We start from the raw sequence: 24883 nt of genomic DNA, 5'->3' as shown, positions 1-24883 counted from the left end.
ATGCGCGCCCCACGTTGCTGACGTCAACAGCAAACTATTACAAATATCCACCCATTGGCTGAGGATGATAACGCCATATTTTGTTATTTTACATACAGCATAGGAATGGGACACGTTTAATAGGCCGACAGGCATGGATTAAGCAGCTGCCTTCAATCATCCATATTCATTTAATGCTCTTTCTCTTATATACGAGATAAATGTATAAAAACAATCGTTGCTTCAAGATTTTTCAGTATAGTAGCTTCGCATCATCATTATCATTATCATCATCATCATCAATACCATCATCCCCATCATCATCATCATCACCACAGTGATGACATTAGTGTGTTTGTCTGTTCTTTGACTATGATTTGAATATGGATATGACTATATTTTTGTTCTAGGTTGACAACAGGAATATGAGTTGCTAGATGTTAGAACACACAGGGGCCTAGGGACAGGGTTAGGGTCTAGGGACAGGGTTAGGGTCTAGGGACAGGGTTAGGGTCTAGGGACAGGGTTAGGGTCTAGGGACAGGGTTAGGGTTAGGGTCTAGGGACAGGGTTAGGGTCTAGGGACAGGGTTAGGGTCTAGGGACAGGGTTAGGGTCTAGGGACAGGGTTAGGGTCTAGGGACAGGGTTAGGGTCTAGGGACAGGGTTAGGGTCTAGGGACAGGGTTAGGGTCTAGGGACAGGGTTAGGGTATAGGGACAGGGTTAGGGTCTAGGGACAGGGTTAGGGTCTAGGGACAGGGTTAGGGTCTAGGGACAGGGTTAGGGTCTAGGGACAGGGTTAGGGTGTAGGGACAGGGTTAGGGTCTAGGGACCGTGTTAGGGTCTAGGGACAGGGTTAGGGTCTAGGAACAGGGTTAGGGTCTAGGGACAGGGTTAGGGTCTAGGGACAGGGTTAGGGTCTAGGGACAAGGTTAGGGTTAGGGTCTAGGGACAGGGTTAGGGTCTAGGGACAGGGTTAGGGTCTAGGGACAAGGTTAGGGACAGGGTTAGGGTCTAGGGACAGGGTTAGGGTCTAGGGACAGGGTTAGGGTCTAGGGACAGGGTTAGGGTTAGGGACAGGCTTGGGGTTAGGGTCTAGGGACAGGGTTAGGGTCTAGGGACAGGGTTAAGGTCTAGGGACAGGGTTAGGGTCTAGGGACAGGGTTAGGGTCTAGGGACAGGGTTAGGGCCTAAGGACAGGGTTAGGGTCTAGGGACAGGGTTAGGGTTAGGGACAGGGTTAGGGTCTAGGGAAAGGGTTAAGGGTCTAGGGACAGGGTTAGGGTCTAGGGACAGGGTTAGGGTTAGGGTCTAGGGACAGGGTTATGGTTAGGGTCTAGGGACAGGGTTAGGGTCTAGGGACAGGGTTAGGGTCTAGGGACAGGGTTAGGGTCTAGGGACAGGGTTAGGGTTAGGGCCTAGGGACAGAGTTAGGGTCTAGGGACAGGGTTAGGGTTAGGGTCTAGGGACAGGGTTAGGGTCTACGGACAGGTCTAGGGACAGGGTTAGGGTCTAGGGACAGGGTTAGTGTTAGGGTCTAGGGACAGGGTTAGGGTCTAGGGACAGGGTTAGGGTTAGGGTCTAGGGACAGGGTTAAGGGTCTAGGGACAGGGTTAGGGTCTAGGGACAGGGTTAGGGTCTAGGGACAGGGTTAGGGTTAGGGTCTAGGGACAGGGTTAAGGGTCTAGGGACAGGGTTAGGGTCTAGGGACAGGGTTAGGGTTAGGGTCTAGGGACAGGGTTAGTGTTAGGGTCTAGGGACAGGGTTAGGGTCTAGGGACAGGGTTAGGGTCTAGGGACAGGGTTAGGGTCTAGGGACAGGGTTAGGGTTAGGGTCTAGGGACAGGGTTAAGGGTCTAGGGACAGGGTTAGGGTCTAGGGACAGGGTTAGGGTCTAGGGACAGGGTTAGGGTCTAGGGAAAGGGTTAAGGGTCTAGGGACAGGGTTAGGGTCTAGGGACAGGGTTAGGGTTAGGGTCTAGGAACAGGGTTAGTGTTAGGGTCTAGGGACAGGGTTAGGGTCTAGGGACAGGGTTAGGGTTAGGGTCTAGGGACAGGGTTAGGGTCTAGGGACAGGGTTAGGGTTAGGGTCTAGGGACAGGGTGATGGTCCGGTGTTCAATCTAATTTACTTCATAATTATGACACACCCCTCACTATTGTCATTGGTTGCACTAATTACACTGTTTATCTGCATAACTTCATGACATTACCCTGAAGAAGGCACAGTGATGCCGAATCGTTGGTGATTTACCCAATAAATGACTAGGAGTCTATATATAGAGTGTGCGACTCTCTTTATTTTTATAGCTTATAGTTTATTTGCCGTTAGTCAGCACCTCTACATAAAATAATTTTTCTGGGTGAGCGCCAGCTCATGTTTTTTATTCTACTTGGAGCTGTAAACATAAAACTGCATGAGAATATATTCCTCTCCAGGATTGCTTTGTACACTGAGTGTATAAAACATTAGGAACACCTGCTCTTTCCATGACATAGACTGACCAGGTGAATCCAGGTGAAAACTATGATCCCTTATTGATGCCACCTGTTAAATCCACTTCAATGATTTACTTTTTCGACTTTCTACAGTCAAGCTTTTATTATTTTTGTACTTTGTAACATGTAAGAGACATATTACAGTTCTAAAAATAAAAGAAATATGATATCTGAAGACATCCAAAAATACAAATAATAACAATAACAATATAAAAATGTAATCTTTACATGATTTCAACAAAAACAGCACATTACAACTACATAAAAATCTTTCCAAGTCACTTATAAAGGAAAAATATGGGATAGGGGAGGTGACCCATCTATCCACTATGAGCTACTAAAGAGTGCCAATTCAGAATTCCTTTTTCAGTATAGTATCAGTCCTTCATGAACAGGTTCGCCGCGTCAGTGAGCTCATACATACACAGCATAGTGCTTGGTTGAGACACTATGTCAGAGGTGATGAAGGCAGATGCTACTGTGGAAGTGAATGAGAGAGAAGAAAATGCCCTGTACGTAGCATAACTGTAGGTTAAAGAAGGAATTTTAAGCCTTGAGACAATTGAGACATGGATTTTGTATGTGTGCTATTCAGAGGGTGAATAAGGCAAGACAAAATATTTAAATGCCTTTGAACGGGATATGTTAGTAGGTCCCCGGCGCACTGGTTTGAGTGTGTCAAGAACTGTAACACTTTTTCATCCTCAGCAGTTTCCCGTGTGTATCAATAATGGTCCACCACCCAAAGAACATCCTGCCAACTTGACCCAACTGTGGGAAGCATTGGAGTCAGTATGGGCCAGCATCCCTGTGGAATGCTTTCGACACCTTGTAGAGTGCATGACAAATTTTGAGGGCAAAAGGGGCTGCAACTCAATATTAGGAAGGTGTTCCTAATGTTTTTTACACTCAATGTATATGGTGCAGGTTGACGTTCATTGTTAATCATCTTGTCCTGAAGACAGAGCGGTTTCCTCTAGATAGGCTAGCCACAAAGTCATAATTGGCCATATTGTAAAAAATGCATGAAACAAAAATAAGCTTTTTGGTCTTAAGGTTAGGCCTATGGTTAGTACTGTGATTATGTTTATAATCAGATTTTATAACTTTGTGGATAGGCCAGCTGTTGACCACTCTGCAGAGCTGCCTCCAGGACAAGATTCATCACAATAAATGCAAACCTGTGTATATGGCGCCCTCTATGGAGAAGACATGGTATCTCCATCACAGACTCGGCTCACTGGTTAGTATTTTATTTATTTGAATTTAACCTTTATTTAACTAGGTGATTGTGATACAGCCTGGAATCGAACCAGAGTCTGTAGTGATGCCTTTAGCACTGAGATGCAGTGCCTTAGACCACTGCGCCATTTGGGAGCCCCAGAGTACATTAAGTAGCCAGCCTCCTTTCCCTACCTACAGTATTTATTACTTGCCAATGTCTTAATATCAAATCAAATCAAATCAAATGTATTTATATAGCCCTTCTTACATCAGCTGATATCTCAAAGTGCTGTACAGAAACCCAGCCTAAAACCCAAAACAGCAAGCAATGCAGATGTAGAAGCACGGTGGCTAGGAAAAACTCCCTAGAAAGGCCAGAACCTAGGAAGAAACCTGGAGAGGAACCAGGCTTAATAAACATATGAACAGGCACACGCACAAATGCATGCACGCACACACACACACACACACACACACACACACACACACACACACACACGCGCGCACGCGCATGCACGCACACACACACACACACACACGCACGCGCACGCACACACACACGCAGTAAATTAGAGAAAAGGTATACCATTGCAATGAATAACCGTACGAAATAGACAGTAGTAATAGGTAGGTGGTGGTGGCGGTGCATTAAATATGCTACACTAACAGTCTCTGACTGTCTGGCACTAAGAAACTCTGGTGTGAGAGGAATACACAATGCATGGTGGGAATAGAGCTGTGGCTCCTTGTTACGGTTTTTGCCCATTTGCTGACACACTGAAGGTGAATGCTTAGACAAAAGCATCAAAACCTTAACTTTTGTAACCATGTCGTAAACAAAGTCCCCACAAGTACAAACACATTTTCTGCTTTGCAATTCTGCAACACACTTTGCACATTGTTTGCACTTTGTTTGCATTTCTGTAACACACTTGCAAAACACTACACACTGTTTCTTACATTAGACACTTCATTCAAGAATGAAATCTCTTGCAATCATTGGGAAAACACTTTTATTCAAAATGCAAAACATACCTGAAATTGGCAACACCCACACACACACATGAAAACACAGTAATTGAACACCAATTAGTCTGAGCCTCAGCACTACAAATAGACCTCAGGTAAGATCACCTCTTTTGTGAGAACTTTGCAAACATGGAGGAAGTGAGAGCGAGAGGAAGAGGTAGAGGAAGAGGAAGAGAGAGAGGAGGCGGAGTAGGACGAGGACAAGAACAAAGAAGGGGACCAGGCAATAGACGTAGACATATTTCCGACGCCGTTAGGGCCACTTTGGTGGACCATGTCATAAATCATGGCCTGACGATGAGGGAGGCTGAGAGTCCAGCCCAACCTGAGTCGCTACACGGTAGAATCCATAATATGGACATTTAGACTGGAGAACAGGTATGTCTTCAACTTTCTACACTAGACTGCACCTATGTAATTGTTGCACATCATTCTGCATCACAGTACAATACAGTAGTCCTACAATATTAGGTCTATGCTCCTCAGTGAACCCAAAAAATAGGTATAGTGCTGTGAAGTACACATAATACAGTTTTGATGTTACTGTGTGCAGTATGACAGTACAGTATGTAAAAAAGAACCTACCCAATGACATCATGTTCTTGCATTTTCTACAGAACTGCCAGACGACCTCCTGAGGGTGGAAGACAACGTCTGTTCACCCATGAACAGGAACTGGCCATTGTCAATCTAGTGTTGGCAAACAACACCATCCGCCTACATCAACTAGGAGAGCAAATCATGGCAGATCACACAACCTTCCATAATATCAACCATGTCAGTATGTCGACACTCTACCGCGTCTTGCGTCAACACCAACTTACGATGAAGCAGCGGTGCAGGGTTCCATTTGAGAGGAACAGCGCTAGAATCAAAGACCTTCGCTATGACTATGTGCAAGGGGTCTGTGGGGGCACCTGCCTTGTCTGTAGCTTGTAGTTTTGACTGAATGTGTCTGACCCAACCCACCCCCCACCCCCATCCTGGTGTGAAAATGTAGACATTGTAGTCCTGTGTTTTGAGTTACACCATATTCACAGTATGGTGTATGCATTTTCTGTTACAGAGAGTCCTGGACTGTGATGTAGCTGCACAGCCTCATAATGTCACAGGGGTCGTGAAATGGAGACCAAGACGCAGCGTGGATAGTGCTCATTTTCAAACTTTTAATGAAGACACTTGACAAAATAACAAAAACGACCAACACAGTCCCGTCAGGTACTTAGACTAGAACGGAAAACAACTACCCACAACCCCAAAGGAAAAACAGGCTGCCTAAGTATGGCTTCCAATCCGAGACAACGAAAGACACCTGCCTCTGATTGGAAACCATACCCGGCCGACCATGAAAACCAACACATAGAAATAGACAACTAGAACAAACCCACATAGAAACAGAAAACCCAAAATACATACAAAACAAACCCCCCTGCCACGCCCTGACCATACTACTATGGCAAATGACCTCTTTCACTGTTCAGGACGTGACACATAAGTTCATTTTCGTTGATTCAATCTAGCTAAAACAAGGCATCGGGACCGAAATGTTATTGGACAATGAGCCGTTGTGAATGTCCCTGGGCAACGCCGGGGAAATATCATCTTGTGTGCCGCCATTAGTCTGCAAGGAGTTTTCTATCACCATGCCACCCTAGGTCCCTACAATACTGCACACATAATACTATTTCGAGATGCACTACATAATGCAGTTGTACAGGACAGACCAGAGCAGCCCAGGTTTGTGGTCATCTGGGATAATGTTAGTTTCCACCGGGCTGCTCTGGTCAGGGACTGGTTCACCAACCACAATAACTTCACAGTTGTATACTTGCCCCCTTACTCCCCATTTCTCAATCCGACTGGGGAATTATTTTCAGCTTGGTGTTGGAAAGTGTATGACCGCCAACCACATGTCCGCCTGCCTCATCTGCAAGCAATGGAAGAGGCATGCGGAGACATTGAGGTGAGGTCAGTCCAGGGTTGGATACAGCACGCAAGGCAATATTTTCCCCATTGCCTAGCCAGGGATGACATTGCTTGTGATGTAGATGATGTGATGTGGCCAGACCCTAACAGAACGCGGGATCCATAAACCATCCACCCCCTCCCTAACAATACCATTTTTTGTTTACCATTGCACTGTAATTTTACTGTAATTATTTTTGTTTTTCGGTGAGTTTACAGTAACATATTGTATTTATTACTCTACTGTAATTCTAATTTTCTTAGTTTTTTTGTTGTCAACCTGCAATGGTAAAAAAATAAGCTGTATATAAACACAGCAGTGTTTTGTATAAAGTACATCTGTGTGTTGTTGCTGCTTTGAAAGAGTAATTCAAATGGTGTGTCTCATTTTTGTTGCAAAAATGCAATTTTGAAAAAGGATTGTTAGGTTTTGATTGCAAAGTTTCATTTTGACATTGAAGTGAGATGTTAATATCCAAGTGTTGTGTCTAATTTGGCTTGTGTGTAGAGTTTTGACACAATGAGCCAAATTCCGCAACAAGTGTGTAAGCAATCGCAAAAAACTGTAATAGCAGTGGTGTAAAGTACTTAAGTTTTTTTTGGGGGGTATCTGTACTTTGCTTTACTATTTATGTTTAACAACTTTTACTTTTACTTCAATACATTCCTAAAGAAAAAAATGTACTTTTTACTCCGTACATTTTCCTTGACACCCAAAAGTACTCGTTACACTTTGAATGCTTAGCAGGACAGGAAAATTGTCAAATTCACGCACTTATCAAGACATCATCCCTACTGCCTCTGATCTGGCGGACTCACTAAACACACATGCTTCGTTTGTAAATTATGTCTGAGTGTTCCCCTGGCTATCCGTAAATAAATAAAAAAAACTAGAAAATGGTGCCGTCTGGGTTGCTTAATATAAGGAATTCGAAATGATTTATACTTTACTTTTGATACTTAAGTATATTTGAGCAATTACATTTACTTTTAAAACTCAAGTATATTTAAAACCAAATACTTTTAGACTTTTACTCAAGTAGTATTTTACTTGGTGACTTTTACTTTTACTCAAGTATGACATTTGGGTACTTTTTCCACCACTGGTTAACAGTAAATATTTTCTACTAGGTGAGAAGAGAACACTTATGTAACATCTGCCTTAGTCATACAGCAGGCCTGCTCTGCTCTGACACTATGTCTGCCTGTCAGTGTGCTGCCTGTTCGCTACAATTCAGCCAATGCAAAGGTGATTTTCCAGGCTCCAGTTATGTAAGAGTCACTTTTGATGAAGAGGCACTCACCTCCAGACTGCAGCAGTGTTCCTCTTTAAGAACTCTACCCTTACATAAACCATCACGTGTTATAGCCTGTAATGTCATTTCATTTTTGTACCAATGGAGGGCAATATTTAATCACTGGTATCACTGCTCTTCTCTAGGAGAGTCTCAGCATGTTCTGCACACATTGGTCACCACTCTCCCAGAGTAATCATCTTAGTCCTACAGCCTTCTTACAGTCTTCCAACCGTATTGAGCTTTGCTTAGAGCTTTCATACAACTTTTGTCCTCCTGATGCCCCTGAAATTCAGCATGTCTTGAAAGAAGTCTGTGATTGTTATAAAGGTGAGTGGAATATAAGATTTCATTGATTGTGCTTTGTGCAGTGTCATTTTCCCTGGATTAAGAATTCCCCTCTGTACTCTAGCAACAGAGAAATTCAGTCTGAAGGATCATTTATACATGCTCAGTGAATTGTGATGAAACTCTCATTATTCTCCCTCCTTCAATATTAAGCTGTGATTGGCCTAAGGTATGTACAATACCTTGTTGCTAGGTAACATCAGCAAAAAGCCTCCGCAAAAGCCTCTACCCATCCTCATATTCTCTCTATGAAACCAGAACCAATTTCATATTGATGTGTTTTGGAGAGGAGTGTAATCCAAGATCTGCCGACAAATGTTGACAATTGTCCTAACCTAATTAGCTAACTTTATTATACTGTACATGTATACCATTGCATGCATTTATCTCTATTAAATGGCACAAAATTGCATACTTTTACAGAAAATGATGTGATGTGTTTGAATTGTAACAGTTTGTAACAGTTTTCTGTGTTTTGTTAGGTTGAATGGTCTTTTAGAGAGACGTCATCAGGAAGCAGATTGTCAGGTTTTAGCTGCAGTTAGCTCAGATGGAAGTGGAGATACAGCAGTAAGGCTATTGATCATGTCCCTCTGGCAACACACTGCATTACGCAATGCTTTTGAGCCAAAAGCGGATTCTATTTCTAAATCCTAACAATTAGTTGCACTTCAAAGGATCTCAAGAGATGTTTAGAGAACACTGATTGGTTCTGCAGGTCTATGTATACAATGCACGCACAAATATCAAATGGCATAGCATGGTATTCCTTAGGGGATAGTACTGTACAGTATTTTGGTTTTCAGCCTAGTCCAAAGACAAATGTACTGTTTTCATAGACATAGAGCATGACCTCATGCTGTAATAGCAGAAGTCCGCTCCGAGAAATCAGTAATTGAGGATTCTTACTGGATTTGCTTTCTTGCAGGCCCAGATTTCTGTTCAGATTGAGACGGCTGCTTGTCTGAATCACTGGGAGTCTGAAACAATTATATTCTCGGCTCATAAGACAAAGCATGCCTCCAATGTTTGGCTTTCATCTGAGCTGAGTAAACACTCAACAAAAACAAAGTCAAAGTCATTGTTGTGGTTTGTTTGCTGGTCCATTTTCCCCACTCATGCGTGATGCAAGTTTATAGCCTACTTATTGCCTGCTATGCTCCACATCCAATTTGATTTGAAAAGATTATTTCAAACAATTCTTCACTTTAAGATCTAAAATCAGTGAATGATTGCATACAATCATAACAGCAATAGTAGCCCACAATATGAACGCCGAGTTGTGTTCTGGTGGTTGACAGGGCCATAACAACCATTGATTGGTTACCTGAACTTGCCAAGCTGTTTCATATCTCTACTGCTGTGATGGAGTTTTGCTTACCAGGACAGGTCCTGCCATCTGTTCCCAAGCGGGGACCTCAGAGGCCCCAGTGCGATGTCTGTTGTGTGTGTGTGTGTGCATGTGTGTGTGTGCATGTGTGTGTGTGTGTGCATGTGTGTGTCCGTTTGGCTAAACTCAGCATTGATACAATGACAGAAAGGCCAACCTGCCTGACTGTGACATCGGGATCATCTTTTTGTGATGGATTTGCTTCCTCACTGACTTCTCTGGAATTACTAATACAGCTCAAACACATGTCGATACAGCTTGGCATTGAAGTGTATTCATGTATTTATTATTGGAGTTGATTTGGAGCAGATGTGGACAGGTGTAGCTTTAACTTTTTTTATTGCAAGGAAACAGTCTTATCAGTTACAAGGACCACTGTGCCTTCCACTAAATTGGACATCTGATAGCAGTGCAGTGTGATAGGAGAGACTGCGTTATGAAACAGATCACTGTGTTTGATGTCTGAGAAGAGCTGGGGTCTCTGTGGAGTGGTTGTTACTGAAATGCATGTGTTATGCGGGAGAGAACACAGTTTCGGCAGTGACTCAGGCTGCATGTATTACAGTGATTAGCGTAATCTATTGAAGTGTGGGGAGAAGGAGAGAGAGAGAGAGAGGGTGAGCAAGAGAGAGAGAAAGTGGGGAAGCGAGATTTTCCCTGCGTGTCTATGCGATTGTGTTTTCACTGATCTACTGCATTTCTCTTCAATGCAGTTTCCCTCTCTCCTCCATTCCCTCCCTCTCTCCTTCACTCTATCTCTCTGTGTGCTAATCTTCCCTCGCTCTCACTGCTCACATCTTTCTCTCCTGCCAAAGCTCTTCTCTTTCTTTCGTTTGGCTCTACTCTCTACAGTGAGGATGACATCCCCAGTTTTGATGAATCAGCGAGTCCCTCGTACTGGCCGGTGGCTGCCCAGCAAGACCCCACATGATCGGGCTTTCTGGGTGAGGATGTGCCCCCTCTAAGGTGGTTCTTCAGCAAGGCACCGACAGCACCGGCCAGGTCTGAGTAAGTACTGCTCTGAAGGAATCTTTCACTAATAACAGGGTGGGATTGATTGCACTGACAGAGTAACAACAAGGAATGTGTGTAACAACAAGACTGTGTGTGCAGAACCTCTAAACTGCCTCGACACACTGCAACTGATCTTCCTTTGTTTGCCCACCTCAGCATGCTGTTCAAATGGATTGATTTGTGGTTCTGCTATTGTCAGGGGAGTTTCAGTCAGATGTGATAGAGGTACAGCACAGGTGCCTGATGCATCAGTGGTAGAGCAGAGTCTTCTATTGTCACGACTCTGAGATGCTGTGTTAGCATTAAATGGTTGTCTTTGTTTACCCATCCTCTTCAGGCAACGGTGTGCATTAGCATCTCCCCTCTCGTAGCATCTCTGTCTCTTCTCAGCAGATCTCCATCAACTTCTTAGGGGAATCACAGCTCTCACATTCTGACTTCTCTCTCTGCTTTGATGTACTGCTTCAAAGGATTCTGAAAATATCAGTGTTTAAACTCACTTTTTTCCTGATGGCTTTCTTTTGCCTAGAATTTGAGGAAGTAGGAAGTTCATGTTGGAAAACAGAATCTAGGCACTGTGTGTTTATTGTCCTTGTTATATCGAAGCTTGGTAGAACAAAGAATCATCTCTATTGGGAGTTTGATCGTGAATCACATGAACTGTTCGCTACAAATTGAGATCGTTGCCATTGATAAGGCACTTGGTGAGTTATTGTTAGGGAAATGTGTGCGTAGGTAGGCCTGTGTGGCCAAAAATAGATTCTGTAACAAGAAAAGAAGTGCTGAAATGTCTGAAATGATCAATCAAGTCTATGTTGAGAGAACATGTATTTCTATGGAAACAGTTGTTTCACCTCTGTTTCTATCTCTCCCCTCCCTCAGCTAGTTCCTTTATCTGGCCAACATTCAATTAGACTACAATACATACATACATATTAATGATAGTTAAGTAATACATGTTGATATTTATGTCTTTAGTCTTGTTACAATATCCCTCACACCCCCGTTGTTTTAAAGTAATCATCATTAAAAATGTATGATGATTACTAGGAAATATCTGCCTTTCCCCTTTGTCTGACACAGATAGCTCATGAAGGAATAATACTGTATATCTTACTTAGATACACTGGACGTGTAAAGATTTTCAATGTACTAAGTTCCATTCAAAGACAGAGAAGTGGTTTGTGTAGGGTCTAACTAGGGACAGATATAGTTGGCTTTATTAGTGTTCCCAATGGGGCACAGAGGGCTATGTGGATTGGACTGAGTAAGGGGCATATCCACACTCTTAGAAAAAAAAGGGTTCTACAAAAAGGGTTCTACAAAAAAAGGATTCTACAAAAGGGTTCTACAGAGAGTTCTACATGGAACCCAAAAAGGGTTCTACCTGGAACCAAAAAGGGTCCTCCTATGGGGAAAGCCAAAATAACTCTTCTGGAACCCTTTTTCTAAGAGTGTACATATTTAGTAAAGTACACTACATGGCCAACAGTATGACATCTGCTCGTCAAACATCTCATTCCAAAATCATGAGCATTAATATGGAGCTGGACACCCCTTTTCTGCTAACAGAAACTACTCTTCTGGGAAGGCTTTCCACGAGATGTTGGAACATTTCTGCAGGGACTTGCTTCCATTCAGCCACAAGAGCATTAGTGAGGTTGGGCACTGATGTTGGCCGTTTAGGCCTGGCTCGCAGTCGGTGTTCCAATTCATCCCAAAGGTGTTCGATGAGGTTGAGGTCAGGGCTCTGTGTAGGCCAGTCAAGTTCTTCAACACCGACCTCAACAAACCATTTCTGTATGGACCTCCCTTTGTGCACGGGGGCATTGTCATGCTGAAATAGGAAAGGGCCTTCCCCAAACTGCTGCCACAAAGTTGGAAGTACTTAATCGTCTAGAACGTCATTGTATGCTGTATCATAAAAATGTCCCTTCGCTGGAACTAAGAGGCCTAGCCCAAACCATGAAAAACAGCCCCAGACCATTATTCCTCCTCCACCAAACTTTACAGTTAGAACTATGCATTTGGGAAGGTAGCGTTCTCCTGGCATCCACCATACCCAGATTAATCCATCGGACTGCCAGATGGTGAAGCATGATTCATCACTCAAGAGAACGCATTTCCACTGTTCCAGAACGCTTGGCATTGCGCATGGTGATCATAGGCTTGTGTGCGCGGTTGCTCGGCCATGGAAACCCATTTCATGAAGCTCCTGATGAACAGTTCTTGTGCTGACATTGCTTCCAGAGGCAGTTTGGAACTCGGTAGTGAGTGTTGCAACCGAGGACAGATGATTTTTACACGCCGTTGCGCTTCAGCACTCGCCGGTCCCGTTTTGTGAGCTTGTGTGGCCTATCGCTTCGCGGCTGAGCTGTTATTGTTCCTAGACATTTCCACTTCACAATACCAGCACTTACAGTTTACCGGGGCAGCTCTAGCAGGGCAGAAATGTGATGGCTGACTTGTTGGAAAGGTGGCATCCTATGACTGTGCCATGTTGAAAGTCACTGAGCTGTTCAGTACGGACCATTCTACTGCAAATGTTTGTCTATGGAAATTGCATGGCTGTGTGCTCGATTTTACACACCTGTCAGCAACGGGAGTGGCTGAAATAGCAGAATCCACTAATGCGTGTCCACATACTTTTGGCAATGTAGTGTATATTAGAATATTAGGACTATATTAAGGAGTATCCATATGATTACATAAGTGTAAGGCAAGGGGAATTGGCAAGAGAGGAATTTGTTCATTTGCACTTGTGTTCACCTGTAGACAGGAGGCGGCACAGAACAGTGTGAAATGTGACTCGGTGAAAGAGAAAGGGCTGAAGGCGGCGAGCAGATACGGTCAGGTGGTGTAGCTGCACTCTAGCGCAAATCCATGCATGTTAATGTGAGTCGTGATGAGAGGAGAGCTCTGCTCCTGTAGCTCTCCCGTACCCTCAAGTGTCATTTCTAAAAGCCGCCTTATCTCTTCTGTGATCCTCTTTGTGGGATTTCTCCACATCTAGGAGTTCCTTTGTAAAGAGTCTGAGGTACAACTGATTGTACCCATGTGGCATCAGGTTCACTGAGCTGCTGTTGTCATGACCAGGGACTTGGCTATAGAAAACCATCCCTGTCCATTTTAGGGTTTAGGGATTGGACCTGATAGGTCTAGATAGGGGAACTAGAACTGGGAGCTTGACAGAATCTGTGCTTCTGCCAAAATTAAGGAACACCAACATAAAGTGTCGTAATAGGGCGTTGGGCCACCACGAGCTTCCAGAACAGCTTCAGTGCGCCTTGGCATAGATCTGGAACTCTATTGGAGGGATGTGACACAATTTTTCCATTAGAAATTCCATAATTTGGTGTTTTGTTGATGGTGATAAGAATGCTGTCTCAGGCGCCACTCCTGAATCTCTCATAAGTGTTCAATTGGGTTGAGATCTGGTGACTGAGACGCACGCACGCACACACACACACACACACACACACACAAAACCCCCTATGCTCCTTTGAGACCTCTCTTTCAAAGTCACAGAGATCTTTTCTTCTAGTCATTGTAGCCAGAATAATAGGCAACTGGACATATTTATAAGCATGAAGGAACCACACCTGTGTGGAAGCACCTGTTTCTAATATACTTTGTATCCCTACTTTATTTAGGCAGTTACCTGTACATTTGCAACAGGTTAGTGATTCACTGCCACCTACAGCCCATATGTTACAGCAGTCCCAGTAGCCGCTGGTCATCCTGCAGTCTGAATGTAGAGCAACACCATGACTTCTCTCTCCTCCTCTGCAACAGGACTGACTCATGCTACACATTATTCAACCCACAGAAAACATCTCAGAGAGTTGATCTAGCTGCAGATCTCAAATTCTCCACTATGTGTTTTCCCTTTGCTGTTAATAAGCTCTTATCGCTCGAACTAAATGAATAGAGAGCATCTGGTTATCTGACTGGCTATGCACCAACTTTATTGTAATAGAGTCAAGCTGAGGTTGAAGCCCTACCAGCTCAACAACTGCCCAACAAAATGATGTGTAACCACAGGGGAACTAACGCAGTTCTCTTCCACTATCTGACCAGAGAGTATGTGAGAAAAGCTTCTTCAGTGCTAGCAATCATCCAAAACATGTAAAACCCTTGTAAAATAGTTTGCATTTATTTGATCAAGCAGACTTTAAAGGGTAGACATGCATATCCCTCTTGTCAAAAGTATTTCTTCATACAGAGTAACAGGTTCTTTCAGGAGGAGCGCTCGAACGGCTTCATCATTGCTGAAAAGAGCCTGATTATCAAGGAGCGATAATCAGGGTCTTGTTGATAGGCTGAGAGATGAACCGAGAAACCTCTCCAACTGGAGATTCAGCACCATGATCCCCAATGTGGGGGGCTAGAAACACAATCGAAAGGGGTGGGTTTAGGGATGAGAGAGAGATAAATATAATAACTTCATGAATAATAAATATAAAACAATGACAGTTCTATAAGTTTACTAGACCTACTCTATGTTTCTACCACACCTAAACAAAAATTCAAGCTATAGCAGAGCTTTAAAACATCCTTACCTATGCAGTAGAGGGAATCTCAGTCTGGTCCTGGACTGAATGGCAGTCATTTTGTTTCCTCTCTTGGAACGCTAAAAGAGAAAGGTAAAGAAAATGTAAATAAAATCTTCTGAATGCAACGCAACAATATAGTGAGGAATAAAACATATTTATCTCATGTATTTATCTCATCATAGCCACATCAATGACACCAGCCCTTAACTGGAACATAAAGCAACTGCTTAATATCTCCTATACCTTATTGTTGATCCTGAGTTTGGTCATTGAGAAGCAAAGGAAGCTCCTTCTTGCTTTCTGCTCATTCCCACTCTCTGTCTCAGCCTGGTCTGCTGGGTTTGTGGCGGTAGATGCTGGTCTTGATGGCTCCTTGATCCCTGCACCAGCTGCTGGGCAATGATTTTACCAGGACTCTGTCAAATTCAGAATCCTGGGAGGCCAGAGTGGCTTGGAGGGCGTTATAAGAGCCAAACGCATCCAGGAGGTTTTTATGTACACCTCTGAACACCGTGTGGATGTGCAGGTCCTGAGGGTGCGCCTGTGTCCTTGAGAATCCAGATGCAACACAGAACTCAGACAGAACTTGTCTGATGAGCTGCTGAAATATTGCTGTCATGTCTACTGCCTGTTGGGAAGGTCCATCTAGGGCTGAGGGACCGATCTTCGGTAGCAACCTTATCACCAGTATTGTGACCAAACAGATAAAATCCTCTTTGCTGGAGTCCATCAAGGACTGCAGAGGGAATGCAGTAGCACTGCTGATGTCTGAAGTGATGAATAACTCCCTCAGATGGCCAGAGCTGCTAGGGTAGCACCCCTCTTTCTCTTCCATGTCAATCCCAACTCCCTTTGTTACCAAGGATGTTCCCTTGCTGGTGCAAGAGGGAGTGAAGAATCGAAGAGAGGCTTTGGCACTCGATTGTCGGTTACTGTCAGTCCTTGGACTATTACGATGCAGGGCTTCATCTGTGTGTGTCATCATCTTTGTCCTTAGGTCACTCGTAGAAATCCCTTGCATTATAGAGTCCCTGATGTCGATGCAGGAGCTCCTGGCGATGGGGAAGGTCAAATCATCAGGCACCTCATCAGGGATGGGAGTACCAGGGAGGTTGATCTCTAGCTCACACTTTGACCTTGGACCCTTTTCCAGATCTGGACAAGGAACAATGACCCTTGGAAGAAATGGACAAAGATGAACAGGTTCTAAGGAGTGACATATATTTGGAAGGTAATCAGGGAGGTGATGGAGTCCAGGTGAGTCTGATGATGCCCAGGTGTGCATAACAATGGTGACAGGTGTGCGCCATAGCGAGCAGCCTGGTGACCTAGAGGCCGGAGAGGGAGTAAACATGAGTTCCCCCTCCCCGACGCACGGCTCCAGCCGCAGGACGCCGACCAAAGGGACGATCCCGGGGATCAGGAGTGGACCGGTCATCCCTGCTGATGCGCGGGAACCTGTCGCCGGCTGGGGCGTGGGAACCTGACAGACTGGCTGAGGCAGGGGGGCCTGGCGATCCAGCTGAGGCATGAGAGCCTGACGAGCCGGTGGAAGCAGGGGAGCCAGGCGATCCGGCGAAGGCAAGAAAGCCCGACAAGCCGGCTGAGGCAGTGGAGCCTGGCGATCCGGCTGAGGCATGAGAGCCTGACAAGCCGGCAGAGGCAGGGGAGTCTGGCGATCTGTCTGAGGCATAAGAGCCTGTAGCGGCTCCCGGACCCGACGTCATTCCCACCGAAACCAAAAATAAATAAATAACTCCCTAATGCTTCCCTTAGGTGAGGTGTTATTCTGTAACGAATGCACTGAGAGTTGGGAAGAAAGTACAGGGAGTGAATGTTTAATAAATAAAGGGAACAGAAATCAAGGAACACGAACAACGCACTGACATGGAACAGAGTAAATAACACCTCAGCAAGGGAAGCATCATGGAGTGTTTTTTGTTTTTGTGTTGGAGGTGACGTCGGTCTGGGTTCTGCTGCTGGAGCAACCGAGGACGCCTCAGCCGGCTCATCAGGCTTTCAAGCCTCAGCCGGTACCACAGGGTCTCAAGACTCGGTTGGCGGGTCAAGCGTCTGTTGCTGAGTCTACCGAGGATGCCTCGTCTAGCTCGTCAGGCTTTCATGCCTTAGCTAGCTCGTCAGGTTCTCAAGATTCAGTGGGCTTGGCAGGCTCCCATGCCACAGCTGGCTCGCCAGGCTCTGGCTTTTCAGGCTGATCGTCAGGTTCCTGTGCCTTGGTGGAGGCGACTGGTCCGCTCCTGATCCCCGGGATCGTCCCTTTGGTCAGCATCCTGCGGCTGGAGTCGCGTGTCGGTGAGAGGGGGTACTGTTTCGTCTGCTCCTTCACCGGCGCTCTAGGTCGCCGGGCTCCCGCGCCCCAGCCAACTCGACAGGTTCCCGCGCTTCAGTAAAGGTGACCGGTCCGCTCCTGATCCCCGGGATCATCCCCTTTTGTTGGCGTTCTGCGGCTGGAGCCGCGCATCAGGGAGGGGCACTGTCACGTATACTCCCTCTCCGGCCTCTAGGTCACCAGGCTGCTGATCATTTCGCACACCTGTCACCATCGTCACGCACACCAGCGCTTCATGATACTCACCAGGACTCCATCACCTCCTTGATTATCTTCCCTATATCTGTCACTCCCCTTGGTTCTTTCCTCAGGTGTTATTAACTCTGTTCCATGTCAGTGCATTGTTCGTGTTCCTTGTTTTCTGTTCCATTTATTTATTAACTCTTACATCTAGATGTTCCGCTAGCGGAACGCCTCGCCAATATCCAATGATAGGGCGTGGCGCGAATTACAAACTCCTCAAAAATCCCCAAACTTCAATTTTTCAAACATATGACTATTTTACACCATTTTAAAGACAAGACTCTCCTTTATCTAACCACATTGTCTGATTTCAAAAAGGCTTTACAATGAAAGCAAAACATTAGATTATGTCAGGAGAGTACCCAGCCAGAAATAATCACACACCCATATTTCAAGCTAGCATATAATGTCACAAAAAACAAAACCACAGCTAAATGCAGCACTAACCTTTGATGATCTTCATCAGATGACACTCCTAGGACATTATGTTATACAATACATGCATGTTTTGTTCAATCAAGTTCATATTTATATCAAAAACCAGCTTTTTACATTAGCATGTGACGTTCAGAACTAGCATACCCACCGAACACTTTCGGTGTATTTACAAAATTACTCACGATAAACGTTCACAAAAAACATAACAATTATTTTAAGAATTATAGATACAGAACTCCTTTATGCAATCGCGGTGTCCGATTTTGTAACGCTAGGGCGTAGTGGGTGCAGAGTCAGGAGCAGGAGGCAGAGAATGCAGGGTAGTGTTATTTATTTAACACACAACGGCAAAACACAAGCCGCCCCAACAGCGAACTAGAGCGCACACCAAAACCAACGTGCCCAAACACATGGGACAAAAACAGGCCGGCGCAAAATACGCACTCGCACTTCAAAAATACAAATGAGCGTGCATACACAAGCAATACAGTACCAAACAATCCCGCACACAGAGCAGGCGGGCCTCCTGGCTAAAATAGCCCAGCTAATCAGCCCAAACCAAATACAGGTGCACACAATCAACAAAAAGGGGGAAAAGGAAATCAGTGGCAGCTAGTAGGCCGGCGACGACGACCGCCGAGTGCCACCCGAACAGGAGGGGGCGCTACCTAGGGTAGTAGTCGTGATAGTACCCCCCCCGACGCGCGGCTCCCGCAGCGCGCCGACACCGGCCTCGAGGTCGACCCGGAGGGCGAGGCGCAGGGCGATCCGGGTGGAGGCGATGGAAATCCCTAAACAGGGATGGGTCCAAGACGTCCCCCACCGGTACCCAGCACCTCTCCTCCGGGCCGTACCCCTCCCAGTCCACGATGTACTGCAGGCCCCTCACCCGGCGTCTTGAGTCCAGAATGGCCCGTATGGTGTACGCCGGGGACCCCCCGATGTCCAGAGGGAGTGGAGGGACCTCCGGCACCTTACCTTCCTGCAGGGACCAGCTACCACCGGCCTGAGGAGAGACACATGAAACGAGGGGTTAATACGGTAATAGAAAGGAAGTTGTAACCTATAACACACCTCGTTTATCCTCCTCAGGACTTTGAAGGGCCCTACACACTGCGGCCCCTGCTTCCGGCAGGGTAAGCGGAGGGGCAGGTTCCGGGTCGAGAGCCAGACCCTGTTCCCCGGTATGAACAAAGGGGGCCTCACTGCGGTGGCGGTAAGCGCTCCTCTTCTGCTGTCCACTGGCTTGTTTCAGGGATTCCTGGACGGCTCTCCAGGTCTCCTTGGAGCGTTGCACCCACTCCTCCACCGCAGGAGCCTCGGTCTGACTCTGGTGCCATGGTGCCAGGACCGGTTGGTAACCCAAAACACACTGGAAGGGTGATAGGTTAGTAGAGGAGTGGCGGAGTGAGTTCTGGGCCAACTCTGCCCATGGGATGTACCTAGCCCACTCCCCTGGCCGGTCCTGGCAATACGACCGCAGAAACCTGCCCACCTCCTGGTTCACCCTCTCCGCCTGCCCATTACTCTCAGGGTGATAACCGGAGGTCAAGCTGACCGAGACCCCCAGACGTTTCATAAACGCCTTCCATACCCTGGACGTGAACTGGGACCCTCGATCAGAGACAATGTCCTCTGGCACCCTGTAGTGCCGGAAGACGTGGGTAAATAGGGCCTCCGCAGTCTGTAGGGCCGTAGGGAGACCGGGCAACGGGAGGAGATGGCAGGACTTTGAAAACCGATCCACAACAACCAGGACCGTAGTGTTCCCCTGAGACGGGGGGAGATCGGTCATGAAGTCCACTGACAGGTGCGACCATGGCCGTTGTGGAACGGGGAGGGGCTGTAACTTCCCTCTCGGAAGGTGCCTAGGAGCCCTACTCTGGGCGCATACCGAACAGGAAGAGACGTAGACCCTAACGTCCTTAGCCAAAGTGGGCCACCAGTACTTCCCCCTGAGACCCCGCACTGTCCTCGCCACACCCAGATGACCCGAAGAGGGTAGAGTGTGGGCCCACCGAATCAATTGATCCCGAACACCAAGCGGCACGTACAAGCGACCCGTGGGACACTGTGAAGGTGCAGGTTCCACCCTTAACGCCCGCTCGATGTCCGAGTCCACCTCCCATACCACCGGTGCCACCAGCCTAGACGCCGGAATGATGGGAGTTGGATCGATGGGCCGGTCCTCTGTGTCATAGAGACGGGACAGCGCGTCGGCCTTCGTGTTCAGGGAGCCCGGTCTGTAGGAAATAGTAAACCTGAACCGGGTGAAGAACATGGCCCACCTTGCCTGACGCGGATTCAGTCTCCGGGCTGCCCGGATATACTCCAGGTTCCGATGGTCGGTCCAGATGAGAAAGGGGTGCTTAGCCCCCTCAAGCCAGTGTCTCCACACCCTCAGGGCTTTTACCACCGCTAACAACTCCCGGTCCCCCACATCATAGTTACGCTCCGCCGGACCGAGCTTCTTCGAAAAGAAAGCGCAGGGGCGGAGTTTAGGTGGCGTACCCGAGCGCTGTGACAGCACGGCACCCACCCCAGCCTCGGATGCGTCCACCTCCACTATGAAGGCTAGAGAGGGGTCCGGGTGCGCCAACACGGGTGCATCGGTGAACAGCGCCTTCAACCTCTTGAAGGCTCTGTCCGCCTCAGTCGACCACCGCAAACACACCGGCCCCCCCTTCAGCAGTGAGGTAATGGGAGCCGCTACCTGCCAAAACCCCGGATAAACCTCCGGTAGTAATTGGCAAACCCTAAGAACCGCTGCACCTCCTTCACCGTGGTTGGAGTCGGCCAATTACGCACAGCATTAACGCGGTCACACTCCATCACCACCCCCGTGGTGGAAATGCGATAACCCAGAAAGGAGACGGCTCGTTTGGAGAACACACACTTCTCAGCCTTGACGTATAGGTCATGCTCCAGCAGTCTCCCAAGCACTTTGCGCACCAGAGACACATGCGCGGCACGGGTGGCGGAATATACCAGAATATCATCGATATAGACAATCACGCCCTGCCCGTGCAGGTCCCTGAGAATCTCGTCTACAAAGGATTGAAAGACGGCTGGAGCATTCTTTAACCCATACGGCATGACGAGGTACTCATAATGGCCCGATGTGGTACTAAATGCGGTTTTCCACTCGTCTCCCTTCTTGATACGCACCAGGTTATACGCGCTCCTGAGGTCCAGTTTTGTGAAGAACCTTGCGCCGTGAAATGATTCCACCGCCGTAGCGATCAGAGGTAGCGGGTAACTAAACCCCACCGTAATAGAATTTAGACCTCTGTAATCAATGCACGGACGCAGACCTCCCTCCTTTTTCTTCACAAAAAAGAAACTCGAGGAGGCGGGTGAAATGGAGGGCCGAATGTACCCCTGTCCCAGAGATTCCCTGACATATGTCTCCATAGCCAACGTCTCCTCCTGTGACAAAGGGTACACGTGACTCTTGGGAAGTACAGCGTTTACCTGGAGATCTATCGCACAATCCCCCTGTCGATGAGGTGGTAATTTGGTCGCCCTCTTCTTACAGAAAGTGATCGCCAAATCGGCGTATTCAGGGGGGATGCGCACAGTGGAAACCTGGTCTGGACTCTCCACCGACGTGGCACCGATGGAAACTCCTATACACCTTCCTGAACACTCCTCTGACCACCCCTGGAGAACCCCCTGTCTCCACGAAAACCGGGGATTGTGACTAGCCAGCCAGGGAACCCCCAGCACCACCGGAAACCCAGGTGAGTCGATAAGGAAGAGACTAATCCGTTCCTTATGATTCCCCTGCGTTACCATGTCCAGTGGAACCGTGGCCTCCCTGACCAACCCTGACCCTAATGGCCGGCTATCTAGGGAGTGCACGGGGAAGGGGGGGATCTATCGGCACTAGCGGAATACCCAGCTTAATGGCGAGTCCGCGATCCATAAAGTTCCCAGCTGCGCCTGAATCGACTAGCGCCCTATGCTGGGAAGAGGGAAAAAAAATCAGAAAAAACTATTTCAACGAACATGTGACCGACAGGGGGTTCTGGGTGAGTTTGATGCTGACTCACCTGGGGTGACCGAGAAGTGTTCTGCCTGCCCTCTCAACTCCCAGACTGACTCCTCCAGCACCGGTCGGCCGTGTGTCCTCTCCGACCACAGCTGGTGCAGGAGGAGCCACATCCTCCGGTACCCCTCGGCACAGCCCCCCCCCCCCAATTCCATAGGAATAGGGACGGGAGTGTACGGAGGTGGAACAGACAGGACCCTTTCAGAACGCCCGCGGGCAGCCAGCAGATTGTCCAGTCGAATCGACATGTCGATGAGCTCGTCGAGAGAGAGAGTGTTGTCTCGACACGCTAGCTCCCTGCGAACGTCCTCCCAGAGACTACACCGGTAATGGTCCATCAGGGCCCTGTCGTTCCACCCTGCCCCAGCAGCCAAGGTCCGGAACTCCAGCGCGAAGTCCTGCGCGCTCCTCATCTCCTGCCTGAGGTGGAATAGCCGCTCACCCGCTGGAGGGTGATCGAATACAGCCCTAAAGCGGCAGGTGAACTCTGGGTAGTGATCCCTCGCCGAGTCCGGACTGTTCCAGACCGCGTTGGCCCACTCCAGAGCTCGGCCCTTCAGGCAGGAAACGAGGGCACTCACACTCTCCTCCCCCGAGGGAGTAGGTCTCACGGTGGCCAGGTACAGCTCGAGCTGGAGCAGAAATCCCTGGCACCCAGCCACCGCTCCATCATACTCCCTCGGTGAGCGCAAGACGAAGCGCGCCGGAGCCGGATGAAGGGGGGGAAGGAGGCGGATTAGTCGGAGGAGCCGGAGGTGGGGAGAGGAGGCCACTCCTCTCCCAACGGTCCATCCTCTCCATCATCTGATCCATCGCCGATCCGATCCGATGGAGAACTGATGTGTGATGGAGAACACGTTCCTCCATCGAGGGTAGGAGGTTGGCAGCTGCTCCTGCTGACTCCATTCAGGATAATGGTGCGGGATTCTGTAACGCTAGGGTGTAGTGGGTGCAGAGTCAGGAGCAGGAGGCAGAGAATGCAGGGTAGTGTTATTTATTTAACACACAACGGCAAAACACAAGCCGCCCCAACAGCGAACTAGAGCGCACACCAAAACCAACGTACCCAAACACATGGGACAAAAACAGGTCGGCGCAAAATACGCACTCGCACTTCAAAAATACAAATGAGCGTGCATACACAAGCAATACAGTACCAAACAATCCCACACACAGAGCAGGCGGGCCTCCTGGCTAAAATAGCGCAGCTAATCAGCCCAAACCAAAAACAGGTGCACACAATCAACAAAAAGGGGGAAAAAGAAATCAGTGGCAGCTAGTAGGTCGAAGACGACTACCGCCGAGTGCCACCAGAACAGGAGGGGGAGCTACCTACGGTAGTAGTCGTGACAGATTTCAAAATAGCTTTTCGGTGAAAGCACATTTTGCAATATTCTGAGTAGATAGCCCGGCCATCATGGCTAGCTATTTTGACACCCACCAAGTTTGGCACTCACCAAACTAAGATTTACTATAAGAAAAATTGGATTACCTTTGCTGTTCTTCGTCAGAATGCACTCCCAGGACTTCTACTTCAACACCCAATGTTGTTTTGGTTCCAAATAATCCATAGTTATATCCAAATTGCGGCATTTTGTTCTTGCGTTCAAGACACTATCCGAAGGGTGACGCGCCGGCACGTATCGTGACAAAAAATGTCAAAATATTCCATTACCGTACTTCGAAGCATGTCAAACTCTGTTTAAAATCAATTTTTATGCGATTTTTCTCGTAAAATAGCGATAATATTCCGGTCGGGAGACCTTGTTTTCATTCAAACACTGAAACTAGAAAATGGAGTCTTCACATGCACGCGCGTGCCCGTGTCATTGTTCTCAGAGCGACCACTTTCCAAAAGCCCTACTGTTTTTCGCTCAGGGACTGCAGAGTCATCATTCCCCGTTCTGGTGCCTTCTGAGAGCCTATGGGAGCCTTAGAAAGTGTCACGTTACAGCAGAGATCCTCTATTTTACATAAAGAGGCTATAGAAGGACAAGAAATGGTCAGAGAGGGCACTTCCTGTATGGAATCTTCTCAGGTTTTGGCCTGCCATATGAGTTCTGTTATACTCACAGACACCATTCAAACAGTTTTAGAAACTGTAGGGTGTTTTCTATCCACATCTACTAATTATATGCATATTCTAGTTTCTGGGCAGGAGTAATAACCAGATTAAATCGGGTAAGTTTTTTATCCGGCCGTGAAAATACTGCCCCCTATCCTAAACAGGTTAAACACTCACTCCCTATACTTGCTTACCGACTCTCAGCACATTCGTTACACCAACAATTTACTCTCCACTTTTGATAACTCTGACTGCTCATCTTCTTGGCCATATCCAATAGGGTGTTGAAGTCCTGTGCTATTTTTTCCATAGTGCCGACAATGGCATCCAGCACATCGTCGGTCACAGGGTCCATGAGGGGCTCGATAAACCCTATCCACTCTGGCTCAGACGTTTGGCTCTGTAGCTCAGCCAGGATCTGCACCGAGGCTACTCGAAT

The 24883-nt window shown here is 47.3% G+C and overlaps 2 protein-coding genes across 2 annotated transcripts in view; one reads left to right on the top strand and one right to left on the bottom strand.

Moving 5' to 3' along the window:
* The first annotated feature begins 10399 nt into the window (after positions 1 to 10399).
* The window catches only part of LOC106579949 (citron rho-interacting kinase), a 70430-nt gene continuing 55946 nt past the window's right edge, over positions 10400 to 24883 (top strand). Inside the window, exon 1 of the mRNA XM_014160390.2 lies at positions 10400 to 10732. The gene's annotated coding sequence lies outside the window, so the exon portion shown is untranslated. The remainder of the gene's footprint in view (positions 10733 to 24883) is intronic.
* LOC123729139 (uncharacterized) lies at positions 14898 to 17902 on the bottom strand. Its single transcript, XM_045703044.1, has 3 exons — positions 15538 to 17902; positions 15301 to 15371; positions 14898 to 15125 (listed from the first exon to the last, which is right to left on the bottom strand). The coding sequence occupies exon 1, from the start codon at positions 16985 to 16987 to the stop codon at positions 15617 to 15619; it is 1371 nt and encodes a 456-aa protein (XP_045559000.1). The 5' UTR covers positions 16988 to 17902; the 3' UTR covers positions 14898 to 15125; positions 15301 to 15371; positions 15538 to 15616.

Source organism: Salmo salar, chromosome ssa20 (assembly GCF_905237065.1).
Source record: "Salmo salar chromosome ssa20, Ssal_v3.1, whole genome shotgun sequence".
Taxonomy (NCBI): domain Eukaryota; kingdom Metazoa; phylum Chordata; class Actinopteri; order Salmoniformes; family Salmonidae; genus Salmo; species Salmo salar.
The sequence above is the reverse complement of the archived record's forward strand: the minus strand, read 5'-3'. Positions and strand labels throughout refer to the sequence as shown.

What these genes read in the sequence shown, in the direction of transcription:
- LOC123729139 (XM_045703044.1), bottom strand. Translation starts at nt 16,987, where the DNA reads ATGCCTCAGACAGATCGCCAGACTCCCCTGCCTCTGCCGGCTTGTCAG.